General features: G+C 42.2%; 1 protein-coding gene across 4 annotated transcripts in view; it reads right to left on the bottom strand.

Annotated features, from left to right (window-relative positions):
• Positions 1 to 3,961, bottom strand: part of PRKCZ (protein kinase C zeta) — a 158,890-nt gene extending 154,929 nt beyond the window's left edge. The window contains exons 1-2 of one of the 4 annotated variants that reach the window (XM_054009539.1): positions 3,920 to 3,961; positions 2,433 to 2,659 (exon numbers count right to left, since the gene is read on the bottom strand). In XM_054009539.1, the coding sequence (XP_053865514.1) occupies positions 2,433 to 2,503 (71 nt within the window). In that variant the 5' untranslated portion in view covers positions 2,504 to 2,659; positions 3,920 to 3,961. Of the gene's footprint in view, positions 1 to 2,432 lie in introns of all 4 variants that reach the window. The other 3 variants (XM_054009538.1, XM_054009537.1, XM_054009540.1) reach the window with 3 other exon arrangements.
• Positions 3,962 to 16,523: the final 12,562 nt, after the last annotated feature.

The raw sequence follows: 16,523 nt of genomic DNA, 5'->3' as shown, positions 1-16,523 counted from the left end.
AAATTTATTAGAGCATAAGCTTTCGTGGACTACAGCCCACTTCTTAAGTTGAGAACATCCTTTAATCATAAACCCAGACTGACATTGTCTTATAAATTTAGGATAAAGATCTCTACTCAACTTAAACTAGGCACACTTAGCAGCACTTGTATGGTGCAAGCCCTTTCATCGAAAGATCTCAAAGCTGTTTACAAGTACTCATTAAATCTTAAACAGCCCTGTCAGGTAGTAAAACCTTGCTAATTAGCACTAATCACTGCTGATGCTCAGTAATTTGTGAAATTTTGATAAAGAGTAACATTATAACAGCAATAATAATGCACCACAAAATATGCTGTGCTCATTTTCACGTGTATTCACTTACACATCTATTATAATAAAAACAAATCTATTAAATATATAATAGCGATATAAATTTAATATGTCCTGCAATATTTTGAAAGATAGTCTTAACATTAATCCTCACTATAAACAAGGCCTCATTAAATATTTGAGGACATATTTTTATGTGCAAATTATCATATCTGTAATGAAGTGTGAATTAGAAAGGTTCTGGTGGATTTCCATTTTACAGATGGGTAAATCGAGACACAGAGATTAAGTGACTCGCTCACGGTTAGAATGAGAGTTGATGGTATGGCTAGTTTTACAATCAAGGAGCTGTCTTCCAGTCCCTTCACACTATGCCACATTTCACTGCAGGAGCAAAAACTTTCCCTATATATCCATGGACCCAGTCATTTTATTTTCAAGGCATTATTTGCGGATCCTTCTAACGCATCAAAACCGAGTATGAGGCTATGGCTACACTATAGCTTAAATTGACATAAATTATGTTGCTCAGGGATGTGAGTTAGCCACCCCAAGTGACATAATTTATGCTGATTTAAGTGCCAGTGCGGACAGCGCTATGTCAGCGGGAGAACTTCTCCTGCCTACACAACTACTGCTGCTCTCAGGGGCTGGAGTAATTAAACTGACAGGAGACCTCTCTCTCCTCAGTTTAGAGCAGCTACATTAGAGGGTTTACAGCGGTACAGTATAGCCATAGCCTTAGTAAAGTAATGTATTATTACTCCCTTTCACAGTGTGTAAAGACTAAATTCTTCATCCTGGTTTTGTCCTCCTCTTTCCAACTGTTACTAAACAAAGTTGCTTATTGAAAAAAACAATATAACTACACTAAACACCAAATTACTGACAATGAATGCACTGGGGATCAACATATTTTTAGCTTACGAGGAAAAAGGCCAAAACTCAAGTCTAAGTTAAAAAGTCACTGTCAATTACTTTTAAGCTCAGTTATATTTAGTAAAAAGGGAGGCAGCAGGATTCAAAACTAGATAGAAGCGTTCTCGTGATTGTTTTAAATTCAGTTTAAAAAGTAACATTTCCCTACAATGTTAGAAACTAAACAACAAAAGCAACCTGCTGGCGAAGTTGCCAGGAAATGAAAGTCGGTATAAACCAAAGTGAAGGTAATAGGTGTAACTGTAACTCTTTGATGTTTGCATTTCACTCAACATGGACCAACAACATAAATAGTGAAAGGTAAACTGGATTTTTAAAGTTCATTTTTAATAACGGAATTTTAAATATAGCAGGCAAATATTCTTACTGGATTTACTAATAATTTATGGTTAAAACCCAAACACTTATTTCCCACAACTGCCTAAATATTTCTCTGACAGACAATCCTTTTGAGTTGTCATTAAGGTGGTGGTGGGGGAAATCAATAAGCCAAACAATGGCAGTTGCTGGCACAGTCTACAATTTTAACCACAGAAACGATACCTCTAATTATGCAAGTATAATAGCACCTATAAATTATTATTTGCATTACACTAGCACCCAAAGGCGCTAACTAGTATCAGGACCCTTTTGTGATAGGTGTTGTAGAAACACACACAATTCCTGCCCCAAAGAGCTCACAGCATACATCCCCAAACTTTCAATGAGAACTATGCAGGTGGACAGCAACTCACAAGTACAGCCCCACTAACTTTAATGGAAATCTGCCAATGCAGAACTCATTGCAGGACTGGGGCCTAAGAAAAACCAATTAAATATATTAGCTGTGCCTGGGTTTAACAGACTACATTGTTTTATTAATCTTCAAACTGGATCAGCAAATACATCAACACTTCTGTTTCAAAACAGATTTGGTCAGAAACCAAAAACAAGCTAACCAAAAATAAGTCAGACGCATCTCTCAGTAGTTCATAAAGATTCAGGAATTTTAAAAAATGAACATTTTAACATCCAAGTAAATTTACAAACATTGTTTATACACAAAACGATCTGTTAGTATCCATTGGAACCATCAACTCTTTGGTTACTGCATTACTAAATGAGTTCATGGACTATTGTTCGCTAGTAACTAAAGTGACAAACCACATATAAAGCAGCACTGAAAGGACTGTATGACTTACCCATTATAATGTGCTTTTACTCTGATGAAGTCTCTGTTCAGATTCATTTTCGATCCCATTCTGCTAGGCATGGTACTAATACAAAAGTCTAAACGACAAATATGTTCCAGGCATAAAGATTTGACTGGTTTGGAGGGTACAAGTAATCACTAATGTTATGCTAAATTCCAATGAAGTAGCAAGTGACATTTACAAGCTCTTTTTCCCCCCAATGATATCCAGTCCACCTGCACACACAAGCAAAAATAGAGAGTTAATGAACACACACAGAAAAACTGGAACACATTAAAGTACAGATGTAGTGCTAGATCCTGCAATGACTAAAACACATGACTAACTTTACCCACTATATACCATAGAAATCAACAAGACTACCCACGCCACAAGACCCTGGTCCTGCAAAAACATGTCAGCTTTTAAATTACTTTTGGAGTACTCTTGCTTTAACTTTATAAAATCTTTTAAAAGCACCTAACAAGCAGAGGGATAAGCATTAAAAAAAATAGTAATGTCAAAAAATAATAGGACCAGTTAAACTTAATTTTACAAAATTATTCAGGTTAACAGAAGATAAGATAAGCTTCCAACTGTCAGAACATTAATCTGTCTCCACTGTTGGCAAAACTAGGATCTGAATGCTTCAAGAACAATTTTCCCCCCCAGAGTTTCCTAATAAAACTTCTCATATTTCCACTTCTGGCCAAAAATATTGCAAGAAAAGCTCTTTTTAAGAGACTGGAGAAAGGAAGGGACACTTTATTTACAGAAAAGTTGTTTACTCATCCTTCTTCTAGTCCCACATTTTTCATGCCACACAGAAGTTTTTCACTTTCCCATAGGGAAGAAACAGTGCTGTATCCCAAACCAATGTTAACTAGGTCTCTAAGGAAAAGGTTCCAGCTGCATGCTGGCCTCCCTTTAGGGGGTGGGGAGACCTAGTTAGGAACCTGTTTAATAATCTGAAGACCCCCCCCCCCCCAAGTATATATTGAAGCAGGGGTGTAACAGCTGCGGGGACACAACCTACAGCATTTGTCAGTCTTTGAGTATTGGGGTCATTCCTCCCCAGGTAGCTCTGGTTCAGAGTGTGGTGATCCCTTTACTGCCTGGGCCCCACTAGCTGGTTTGCAGATGTTCCTGTTCCTAGGGTCCGTGTCCCAACTCAGGGCGTTGTGGTCGCTGCACTTAGGAGCCGGGCACAGCCTGCCTTCCCCATGCGGGAGCTCCCTACTGCGGAGAGGAGGCTCTCCCCCGTTGGGGGCCGGGCACACAGTGACTGGGGACAAGCCCCCTGCAGAGCTGGGTCACGGCCGGTGTGGGGGGAGCGTGGCCCTGCTTGGTGCCCGCAGGCTCCTGGCCCGCGCGGGGGTGGGAGGCGGGCCCGGGGGTGCCCCCGCTCAGCCCGGCTCTAGGTCTGGGGTACCAGCCGAGCGGAAGGAGCGACGCCCCCCAGCACAGGGGCGGTGGGGGGAGGGGCTGTCTCCTACCTGCTGCGGCGCCAGCTGAAGTGGGTCCCCCCAGGAGTGCGGCCCGCGTCCCCCCACCCCCCGACAGCGCCTCAGCCTAACCCCGCCCCGGCTTCCCCCGCCCCCGGGCTGGAAGTTGCCCGAAGTCCCGGCAGGAAGTTGGGGTCGGACTCGGTCCCGCCTCCCCGCGCCTGGGGTCCCCCCTGAGGAGGCGGCCCGCACCCCCGGAAGCCCCCCCCCCTTCCCACTCCGCGCCCGGCTCAGCGGCGACCCCCGCCCGGCGGCTGCAGCGGCCCTAGCGCCGCCGCTACCACTCCAAACATGGCGGCCCAAGCCAGCAGGTTAGCGGCCACAACAGCCAATGGAGCACCTCCCACCCTATCTGCGGACCAATAGCAAGCGCCGCCCACCTGAAACCACGCCCCAGAGGGATACCGCCCAGGCCTGGCCAATCAGAGAGCGGTATCCGTTACCTGGCGAGCTGAAGCGAGGCAGCCAATCATAAAATAGGAGGGGGCAAGGAGAACACCTGTAGCCAGCAGGGAGAGGGAGGGACACTAATCTGCCTAGGTGGGGTGGCAGGGTTCCGATGGGTGGGCTGTAGCTGAGGAGAGGGGGGTATGGGGCTTGGGGTCAGGATTCCTGGGTTGTGGTTAGAGCTGAGGGATGGATAACTGGGGCAAGTAGAAGTGAGGCCTGGCCACAAAGATTCCTGTGTTCTATTCCCAGTCCTACCACCAATTGGCGTTAGGCATGTCCCTTAACCTCTGTGCCTCGATTTACCCCTCTCTAAAGTACCCCACAAGTGGAAGTGGAAGCTTAGTCCGTTTGTGTTTCTGAAGGGCTTTGACATTCTCAGCTGGAACACCCTATGGGAGTAGTATGATCATAATCGCATGGGGCAAGGGATCCACCCCACTGAATCAGTGTAGGATAAAAACAATGCTGTTTCTGCAGCTTCCTCAGTGAAAGATGGTAAGTCAATGGTAGATCATACCATGTGTATTCCACTATTCACTATAAGTGGTTTCATTCTTAATTTTAGGCTTTTAACAAATACTTTAAATCTGTTTTTGAAAAAGCAAACATTACTTAATATTATGTAATCATTTTCAAGGCTCTCTTAGAACAGTAGAGGTCTCCACATCCCTCAGTAGAAGTAAAAGGCATCTGTTGCAAGTCAATTAATAAACTAATTTACAAAGAAGAATCTCAAAATGGGATCAGAATCTAGGTTCCCAAGTGAGCGATTTTCCAGTTTCAGCTAAAAGAACATCTCTACTATCTCAGGAGGTTTGCAACCTTTTCAAGGGTAAGATACACGATGACAGGATCAAATGTATCTGAGCATAACTGACAAACCAATAGATTTTATACTGATAGTATGTTCCAACAATTGTTTTTGTTTCAGCTAGGTATTTCACTAAGAAAAACAGACACAATCCAAAGATTATCTAAATAAACCCATACAAGAGGAAAAAGGCAATCAAAACAAACAAAATGAAGATACAAAGGAAATAACTAAACAAACAAACAATATTATGAATAACTCCAAAGGGCCAACCCTGATAAAAAACTCAAACAAGTAAATAAAATACTTTTGCCTAAACAGCTTCAAAAACAAGCTGCAGGGAGTCCCTGTCCTGCAGAGCCTCCAAAGTGTGTCAAAAGAGAGATGGATGGCTGACCTGCCCATTGGCTCAACTCAGAGATTTTTCGTTATCGATTCTGCATGATTCTTTTGATCTCTCTTTCTGTTTCTAGGCAGTGAAGCAATGTGGTTAATACCTAGAGCATGAGATTAGGTATCAGGACTACTGGGTTCTGTTCCTTACTCTTCCACTCGAGCCGTCATAATTTGCATTTTGAAGATGAGAAGTATTGCATACGTGTTAAGCACTAGTATATGTGACCTGTGTGACTGCTGCTTGTCATGCTGATCATAATGATCTTATTGTTATGTGGTGCTCCCCCTCCAGTCACTTTCATCCACCCGTCGATTCTCGTCCTATATGTAAATTATGCACTTTTTTTTGGAGAATAGAAAGTCTGTTTGATATATTTGTATAGCACCTAGCACAATGGGGCCCTGATCCCTTACTGGAGTTTCTAGGTGCTACAGCAGTACAAATAAAATAGTAATAATATCACTGGAATGGAAATATGGGGGTTTTTCTACTATTTTTGAAGTCTAGCCATTAGAGCAGGAAACTACGAGTCAAGACTCCAAAGTTTTGTTTCTGACGTTGCCACTTATTCACTTTGCAACTGTTGCAAGCCTCAAAGAGCTTGAGTTAGCAACCATTATTCCTGCTGAGTAGTACTTACTTGCACAAGTAGTCCCACTTAAGTAAGAGTCATGGTTTCAAAACTGGCCCTTAAATCTCTGTGTCTCAGTTTCCCTATCTGTAAAATTGAGATAATGATACTTACTTCACATGGCATGGAAATAAATAATTAAACCTGTAAACATTTTGTCATAAACATGTTTATGACAGGTTTCAGACTGGTAGCCGTGTTAGTCTGTATCAGCAAAAAGAGCGAGGAGTACTTGTGGCACCTTAGAGACTAACAAATTTACTTGGGCATAAGCTTTCGTGGGCTAAAACCCACTTCATCAGTGCCACAAGTACTCCATATTCCATTATGATGTTTTTCACTGGTCATTCAATACCCCTCAATCATTTTAACAAAAATGTCCTAAGTTTTAATGTCTCTTAATATCACAGTATTTTTTTTAAACTGTATTAATTTTTAATTTGATGCTCTCCATTTCAGGGGAGAAAGGTCAGCAGATGGCACTTTTTGGAGATGATGTCAGTTTTCCTCTATGGAGTATCTAACAAGGTTGTAACAGCATTACAAGTATAACATATTGTAAGATCATTGTCTCTGGCATATTGTTTTTGAAACACAACCAACTTCTGTTGGCATAGAGCCAGAAATCCTGAATATGTTCCTGAGCCCAATTTTTTTCTTCAGATGGCTGAATATTGCATTTTTATCTGCCATTAATTTACCCTCAACCTAATAAACTGGCAGTTATTAAACCAGTGCTCACAAGAGCTAAAGTAAAGGACCTGAGAATGTTCCTATTATAAACCCCATTTTTGAGAGGGTTTTAACTCAGCCATTTTAATTTGTGCCAGATTGAAAGGAAGTATTCAAGCTGAGGCATTATTTAAAAAAAAAATTGGGGAGAAAAATACCTCTGTGCTATCTTTTTTTCATACTTGAGAGCAGACTGTTCAGTTTGTCTTAGGGAAAAAATGACTCTCTGAAAATATTTGATTTGTTTGAAATGTGGCTATTATCAGATCCAGTACAAATAGAGGAGAGCAAGTTCGGTTCTATTCTGCCTCATGCATCAGCAGCAACACTGGGGACTTTCAATTCTGCATTCCCTTCCTTTGGGAGTGAACTGATTGAATACACATGCAGTAACATCAGCACCAAAACCAGCAGTCTCTACCACTTGAACTAAAGGAGCTCTCCTTTCGTATAAGATGGTAGCAGACTTTTTTCGGGACTGGGCTAGCCACTAAGGCAAAGTTTGGAGACTAAACACCTTTGTGGCTATGAGTGTGAACTCCCTATAGAAGTAGGGTGAGGACCATCCACACCCACTCATTGGAAAGGAACTGTCCTAGAAAACTTAGAATAACAAACACCCAAGGAGTTCAGAAATTCTTCAGATTATTCTAATCAGGGACCTGACCCAGCTTCCACTGAAGTTCATTGTAAAGACTCACTGAGCTGGATTGGGCCCGTTACCTAAAAGGATGACATGCATTTTGACTGAGAAGTCTCTGCAAACAGGGGAGTCAAGTTATGAGCCAAATTATATATACTCCAACCAATCCCATTGACTTCAGTGGATTTGCTTTGGCTTTACACAGGTTTCACCAGAATCTGGCCCTCAATTACACACATTTTATAGCCAGATGTGCATTCAAACTCAGGGTCCAATCCTGCCCCATACACATAATGACAGGAGAGCTTTGAATAGGTAGAGAATGCAGAATTGGGCATTTATTTGCCATATGGTACCTAATAAAATATCATGTTAAATAATCATTTTTTGGTTGTATGCTACCAATATCCAGAGTACTGGTTTCAGAGTGTAGTAGTTTCTGAGTTATTTCATGGTGCTCATAGAAGTTAAAAAGCACAACTTTCTATAGGAATGTATATTTACATAGTTCCAGTAGGTGGCAAGATGGTCCCAGGCAACTGCTTTGGGGAAAAGTACAGCTGAATACCTGATGTTCAGATATCATGGCTTCCTTCATTTTAATGTTGTTCACAGGGTACTGAGCACTGTTCTTTTTAATAAATGTATTGGGGGGAAGAAAATGAGCTTCGTTGGGGTAAATAGTGGCATTAACCCATAGTCATGTTCAGGGAAACAGGGAGCTGTGCAAGCATATATGATCATATCTTACTCTGGTGCAGGGCTGTTCCACCCACATTTCCGCAGAAGGCACTGAGTGTCAGATGCACAGCATCTCAGAATTCCTGGGCAGGCAGTTAGGTGCAGCTGCTGTGCTACCTCTTTAAGAGGATGCAGAGTGCTTCCCTCTTCCCCCTGGTCCCAGCTCCTCCTTGCCCTTCCTTACCCCATCTTTTTAGCTATAAAAGAAGAGGCTGCAATTACACAGAAAGAGAGAAGCTGCATTATTTTCCCTTTTCCGTGAGCACCTGGGATGGGATCAGTCCCATTTGATCTAAAGTGAACTGAAGATTCCCACAGGGATGTAGTGTTCTTCCTGCCCTGAGTCCATAGGTGCTGGAAGTAGGGGCGTTGGGGTATGCTGCCACACCCCCTGGCTTGAAGTGGTTTTCATTAGATACAGGGTTTACAGTTTGGTTCAATGGCTCTCAGCACCTCCATTATAAAAATAGTTCTGGTACCCCTGCTTGAGTCAGGAAGGTACGTTAGCACATCTAACTGCAAGCATGTGAGCAATCCCCTTGACTTTAATAGGACTATTTACACGCATGAAGGTAAGCACATGCTTAAGCATGTGATTCAATCAGGGCCATAAGTTTATCCCTGAATGCTCATTAATATTCCAACTCCCCAAGCCACTCAGAAATGGTTCATATCTGTCACCACAGGAGGCACAGCTCTCTTTCATAAAAATCTCTATTAAAATATTGTAAAACTCGTTTGCTTTTGAGAAGTACTTAAGGGAAATCCAGAAGAAGAAACTAAAAATAGTTTATTTTAGACTCTGTACAGAGCAGATGGAATCTGCTGTTCTCAGTGGAAGGCATAATACTCTGAGAACACCCCCCTCTAGGATGAACCATTCAGAGGATCCAGTTGACTACTGGCTAAAATGTGAATTTTACACGACTACTGGGACAAAATAGGAAGGATCCTGTGTTTAAAAAATAATCTACATTAGTGAATAAAGAAAAAGGCCACTTGACATCTTACCTGTAATATTTGCTGCAAGTATCTTTGCACACTTAGCTAAGAAATTAGGGAGCGAACAATGAACAGATTAATATATTTTAAGGCCAAAAGGAACCATTATGATATCTGCTCTGACATCCTGCATAACAGAGGGGACAGGAATAGATAAACCCAGGTGCCTCCTTAACTTATCCCAGGAAGTTATTTTGATGCGGGCTTAGGAATCTGTACATAATGTTTATTCTTGGGACAGAACAATTGCTTCTGAAATTACTGAGTGAGTATTTAATTATTTCCTCTTTTTTATTGCATTATAGCACATTATTCCTTTTTTAGACATACACTGTTGTCTCGTTGTGACCTAGCAATAGCTATATTTGCTAACTATCACAACAAAAGCCAGGTAAATACAGAGCTGACAGTACTTCAACTTTTCCAAATGAGTCCAGCCCACCTCTGCAGATAACCCCCGATAAATTTCCTCTTCATATTTTTGTGCACAAAAGATCTATGAAGTGCAAGCAGCTCATGCATTTACCCATTGCTGTTGTGCCAGCTAGACTTTCTTTAAAAAAAAAAAAAATATGGAGAGAGAGAGAGAAGATGATCCTAATACTTATTCCTTGACAGCACATACTACAGCTTCAGTAGACTGATTGATGTTTTAAAGATAAGAACAGTCCCAAAAAAGAGGTTTGGGTGAATCCATGATACACAGTACAGCAGGACTGAAAGAGATTTGAAGCCAACAGGAATTTTGCCTATGTAAGGACTGATTTGACCAATTTAAAATCATTATTTTATAAGTACTTTTCACATGGTGAAAAACAACAAACCAAGTTTTTTCTTTGAATATATGAAAACATATGGTGCCTTATGGTAGTGAATCATACCATCAGTGAAAACAAGCTGTGAAGGAAGTGGGGCTGCTCTGTGATAATTTATAAATACTGCATGTGACTTGTTTACTGGGATATTTACCGTCTGACTATATTGATTTAGTTTAATCAGAAATGGGGTGTAAAAACAAGCAGGAGGTGAAACAATGGCTCAAGAGAACAGCAAATACTTGAGGATTGTTACAGGACAAGGGAAGAGCCATTGGCTCTGAGGTCACTAGCTTGCTATTCCACTGAGCACATTGGACTGGTTTTTGGCTAGCAGGGCCTGAAGCCACAGGATCTGAGGAGATAAAGGAACTAACTGGATTAAAAAGTGATTCTTTCCCTACCTCAGGAGAACAGACTGAACTTGGGGCTTGTCTACACTGGCAATGTGGCTTGTGTAGTCGCAGCACAGCGCTCTAAAAAAAAAAAAACAAAAACAAAAAAAACCACCTCCACGAGGGGCGCAGCTCCCAGCGCTGAAACTTGCAGCGCTCGGGGGGTTGATTTTTCACCCCCGAGCGAGAAAGTTGCAGCGCTGTAAAGCGCCAGTGTAGACAAGCCCTATGGCAACCAGTTACTCAATACAATTAAAATAGTGGATGTTTTTAAAACAGGTTGGACAAACATCTGTCAGGGATGGTCTAGGTTTACTTGGCCCTGCCACAGCACAGGGGGCTGGATCTGATGACTTTTCAGCATCCCTTTCCAGCCCTATGATTCTATGACACACACACACACAGGCACCCATTGCAGCATTTGAAGAAGTGAGGCTGCCTCAGCTACCCTCAGGGGTTGCTAAGCCTTTGCGCAAGACAGACATGCATAAAGACTGTTTTAAAATAGTTTCTCTCTAAATACTTTGTTTCTACTGTTAAATCTTAACAGTAAAGAAGGTTGTCTGCTCACTGTATTCAATACGGTCACAGATGCCTGAAGGGAAGAGTGATCGGTAACTAGTTAAAAGATAGAATACAAAGGGTAGGAGTAAACGGTCAGCTTTCACAGTGGAGAGAGGTAAATAGTGGGGTCCCCAAGCATCTGTACTGTGACCAGTACTGTTCAACATATTCATAAGTGATCTGGAAAAAGGGTAATCAGTGAAGTGGCAAAGTTGGCAGACAATAAAAAAAATACTCAAAATAGGTAAGCCCAAAGCTGACTGCAAAGAGTTACAAAGGGATCTCACAAAACTAGATGACTGGGCAAGATAATGGCAGATTAAATTCCATGTTAATCAGGGCAAAGTAATGCATATAGGAAACAATCCCAGGTATACATACAAAATTATGGGGTCTAAATTAGCTGTTCCGACTGAAGAAAGATCTTGGAGTCATGGATAGTTCTCTGAAAACAGCTTTTTTGATTGCCGGTGCACATTGAGCAGATAACAGAATGCAGGAACCATTTGGAAAAGGTTAGGTAATAAAACAGAAAATATCATAATGTCATTATATAAACCCATGGTACCCTCACACATTGAATACTGCATGGAGTTCTGGTTGGCCCATCTCAAAAAAAGATATTAGAATTGGACAAAGTACAGACAATGGCAATAAAAATTATTAGGGGTACGGAACAGCTTCCATATGAGAAGAGATTAAAAAAATAACTGGGACTGTTCAGATTAGAAAAGAGATGAACAAGAGGGAATATGATAGAGGTCTATAAAATCATGAATGATGTGAAGAGAGTGAATAGGGAAGTGTTATTTACCTGAAATTAACATAACACAAGAACTAGGTATCTCCCAATGAAATTAATAGGCAGCAGATTTTAAACAAACATAAGGAAGTATTTCTTCACACAATGCATAGTCAACCTGTGGACCTGCTGCCAGGGGATGTTGTGAAGGCCAAAAGTATAACTGGGTTAAAAAAAAGAATGAGAAGTTCATGGAGGCTAGGTCCATCAATGGCTATTAGTCAAGATTGTCAGGGACACAACCCCTTGCTCCCGGTGTCCATAAACCTCTGATTGCCAGAAGCTGGGACTGGACAACAGGGGATGGATCACTTGGTAATTGCCCTCTTCTGGCCACTGTGGAAAGACAGCATAGATGAACCGTTGGTCTGACCCCCTATGGCTGTTCTTATGTCCTTAAGAAGTGCAGGTACTGGGACTTAGACCTTAGTCAGGAGCACCCAAGGGGGAAAAAAATGGTGGGTGCCAAGCACCCACTGGCAGCCCTCTTATCAGCATGTCCCTCTTCCCCCAGTGCCTCCTGCCGATCAGCACTTCCCCCTCCCTTCCCGCGCCTCCCACACACTGCAATCAGCTGTTTGGCAGCATGCAGGGCGGGGGGGGGGGGAGGAGCAGAACAGGATGGGAAGAGGCAGGGCAGGAAGAGGCAGGGTGGGGGTGGAATGGGGCAGGAAGAGGCAGGGCGAAGGTGTGGCTTTGAGGGAAGGGGTGGGGTGAGGGTGGGGTCTTGGGCAGAGCTGGGGGTCAACCCCCACCCCGACACAATGGAAAGTTGGCACCTGTGGGGTAAGTACTGTTGATACACATGATACTGGGACCCGGGCCTGATCTAAGAGTGGGAGAATTGTGGAATTTCACCCCAGGATAGGTGAAAGTATGAGGCCTGACAGCTGAGGGGAACACTCAGAGACCAGAAAGGGAACAAAGGTGCACTTAGCTAGCATAGTAACTGTGACCCAAGCCTTTTATCTCTACACCTAAGGAACTCCATCCCCTTCTCCTCTCTCCCCACCACTAACTTTTTCCCCTCCCTCATCCCCAGCTTTGACTGTGATATTTTTTATTTCTCCCAAAGCTCTTGCTACTTGTTTATAAAGAGGCTTTTCCTTTGAAAGAAAAACATCACTTTATGAACAGAGACCCCTATTGCCCAGCATTAAATAGAAGGGGATGAATCAGCTGATATGAGATGTGTCCATTCTTGTAATTTTGAAGTAAAAATTTTGTTGCTATATTCAAGGTTTTCATCTCCCCTTTGCAATGCGTATGAGAAGAAGAAAAATAAACATGAAAATTATGAACTGGCATTTTATATAATTTTTAATAATTAAGCTATGCAGTTTGATGTATTCATTAGCAAGCAACTCAGCTAGGATATTCAGATTCATTTGCTTATTCACTTAAATCAGCTAGTAATTTTATAAAAACAGTGAGGAGTCTGGTGGCACCTTAAAGACTAACAGATTTATTAGGGAACCTAATAAATCTGTTAGTCTTTAAGGTGCCACCAGACTCCTCATTGTTTTTGTGGATACAGACTAACACGGCTACCCCTCTGATACCTAGTAATTTTAGTAGCTTAAGAGTCAGTTTAACATTCATTTATTTCTGGCTTTCGCCATATAAGAGACTGTTACATAGAAAGTGGAAAGTTCAGAAAAAGGAAAACTAAAGAATGTGTGCAAGTGGTTAGCACTGGGAACTGAGTGGCAGGACTCCTGGATCCTAGTCCCAGTTGAGTGAAGACTTGCCATATGACCTTAGCAAGTCACCTTTAGAAATCCGACCCTATGTATTTAGGTGCCTACCTCCTCTCAATGTCAATGGGAGTTAGGTGCCTAAATGCCTTTAAAAATCTGGCCCTGAGAGCCTCATTCTCCTCTACATCACCTGACAGAGTGGTAAGTAACCCACTGCAGTCAGAGTTGCACTGCTATGAGAACTGCATTAGGCATTTAGCCCCAGATCCTCACAGGTATTTAGATGCCTAACTCCCATTGATTTGAGATACATTTGAGGATGTATCTGGGCCTGATTCAGCTCCATTCAAGTCAATGAGAGATTTCCATTGGCTCCAGTGGTGACGGAGCAAGCCCTCTGTGCCTTGGTTCACTAACCTGTACCAGGGATCGGCTAACTTACTGGTTTGTGAAGTGCTTTGAGAAAGTCAGAAGACAGGCATCATAGAAATGTAGAGCATCATTCCTTTGTGATCATGGTAGTGGTGAAGACAGGAGAATCAGGAAGGTGGTTTCTAAATACACCTCTACCTCGATATAACGCAACCCGACATAACATGAATTCGGATACAACGTGGTAAAGCAGTGCTGGGGGGGGGGCAGGAGAGGGGCTGCGCACTCTGGTGGATCAAAGCAAGTTCGATATAACGTGGTAAGATTTTTTGGCTCCCGAGGACAGCGTTATATCGAGGTAGAGGTGTAAATGTATACCACCAGGAAACTCGTCTCTTCTAATCCTCCCATCTCTTATGCACTTCTCCTTTGGTGCCCCTAATGTGTCTCTTTAACCTGCACTGGGCCACTAATGGGTGTCTAATGGGGCTGATAAGATTTCCTTGTGGGTGAAAAAAAGACTACTACTTGATTTAAGGCATCCTTCTGAATCTTAACTCATAAGGTAAAAACAGTTGCTTAGGAAAAGCAGGGCCGCCCGGGATGTTGTGGGGACAAGTGGGGCAATTTGCCCCAGGGGCCCCCACCAGAATATAGCATTCTGTGGTATTGCAACTTTTTTTTTTAAATGGAAGGGGCCCCCGAAATTGCTTTGCTCGGGCCCCCTGAATCCTCTGGGTGTCCCTGAGGAGCAGATACTTGTAGTAACCATAGTCATTACATGACAGTCTCCATCTACGTAACAGGAGCAGGAGGTACACATCCTGCTGTACTCATGTCAAGTGATTTAGGATCTTCAGATGCATTAGGACTAGTCATTTCCCCAAGGGTTTAAAGTTGGGATTAGAACAAAGTGGGTTCAGAGTGATACCTAAATAAGGGACAAATGGAGCAAGTTGGCCACTTATTCTACTACAAAGTTCTACCTCCTGGTCTTCAAATGTCTGAAATGAAGTGTCAGCTAAGAATTAAAACTGATCCACCGTATCGTCCTTCTTTAGCAAGAAGACCCCCCCATCACTAGAACAAGCATCAGGAGCCGCATTTTGATCTGCACTCCTTACTAACAGCCAAATCCATCCCACTCACTGTACTAAAGCAAGTAGTTCCATTACCAGAAAGCATTCAGGGACTACCTGGCTGAAGTAAGATGAATGGAATATGGGGCTCAACCCTGCAAACATTTCCTCATGCGAGTATCCCCACTGCATTGGGAATCTTTGTATAAAGTTTTGTCACAAGAAAGCGTTCTCCCTGAATCTGTACATGCCTGGGTTCATTGTCTGTGCCTTCCACCCATGACGTGTTAGCAAGGGGACAAATCCTGCTCCCACTGAAGTCAATAGCAAATTTTCCATTGACTTAACTGGGAACAGAATTGTGCCCAATGCCAATAAGCTAAGATAGATATTGCAAAGGGTTGGTATTTGACTATTGTAACATAAAATAGAGCCAAGCATACATCATCTATGAGTTAGCAAGATGATATATAAAACCACAAATCACCATGGTAATTCTTTGCAAATCAGTTTGCTGGATTGAATACTAATGTTATTTAACCCACATTAAAATAGACCAAATAATGTTTAACAGTTACATTAAGATGACACTTTTTTTTTGTTACTGTCAAAAAACAGGTTAATGTATCAGTAAGTTCCCAGAGCTATGAATACCAATGATATCTTTGGGGACCAAGCTTCATTTCACAGATTACGAATGAGGAAAGTTAACCTGTTTACATATTAGAGAAACCTATTCTGGTTAATAACGATTTAGGAGGAGATTTTCAAAGGCACAAATGGGCACATTAGCCACATTCAAATCCATGCAGGTGGGCTCTTGTGCCCAGCATGATCCCCACTGAAATCAATTGGGCTCCACATAGCACAGGGTCTGATTGCAGGATTGAGGTCTAGTCTGCTTCAGAAACCATCCTGTACATACTCTGCGTGAACATCACAGATGTCTTGTTGCAGTGCAGGACAGAGCAAAGTAACTCATTTCAATCAACAGTCTTCCGTATGTGTTTCACCAAAACAGTGTGTAGGGGGGAATCTTTGTTAGTTGCAAAGTGAAAAGAATTTACCTGTTTCTATGTATACCTTTTGTTTCACACCATATGTTGTGAAGTGTTATTTATTCAGCTTAGTTCACCTGGTTTTAGAGTGCATCTGCAATGTACGTATGCAGAGTACAAACAATTCACTTTCTTAGAAGGCATAGAATCAGAAATTAAGCACCGCAATAAGCTTCCAAGGGAGAATCCCTGTCATTGGAGACTTTTAAGACTAGGTTAGCTGAACCCCTGTTCAGGATGTCTAGGTATACTTGGTCCTGCCTCAGCACATGTGGTTTGACTAGATGTTTGGACTAGAGAAAAGAAGACTAAGGGGGGACCTGACAGTCTTAAAATATACATTAAGAACTGTTATAATGAGGATTGTGATCACTTGTTCTCCATGTTGTTCACTCAAGGTAGG

Source organism: Malaclemys terrapin, chromosome 19, assembly GCF_027887155.1.
Source record: "Malaclemys terrapin pileata isolate rMalTer1 chromosome 19, rMalTer1.hap1, whole genome shotgun sequence".
In the NCBI taxonomy this organism is placed as follows: Eukaryota; Metazoa; Chordata; order Testudines; family Emydidae; genus Malaclemys; species Malaclemys terrapin.
The sequence above is the reverse complement of the archived record's forward strand: the minus strand, read 5'-3'. Positions and strand labels throughout refer to the sequence as shown.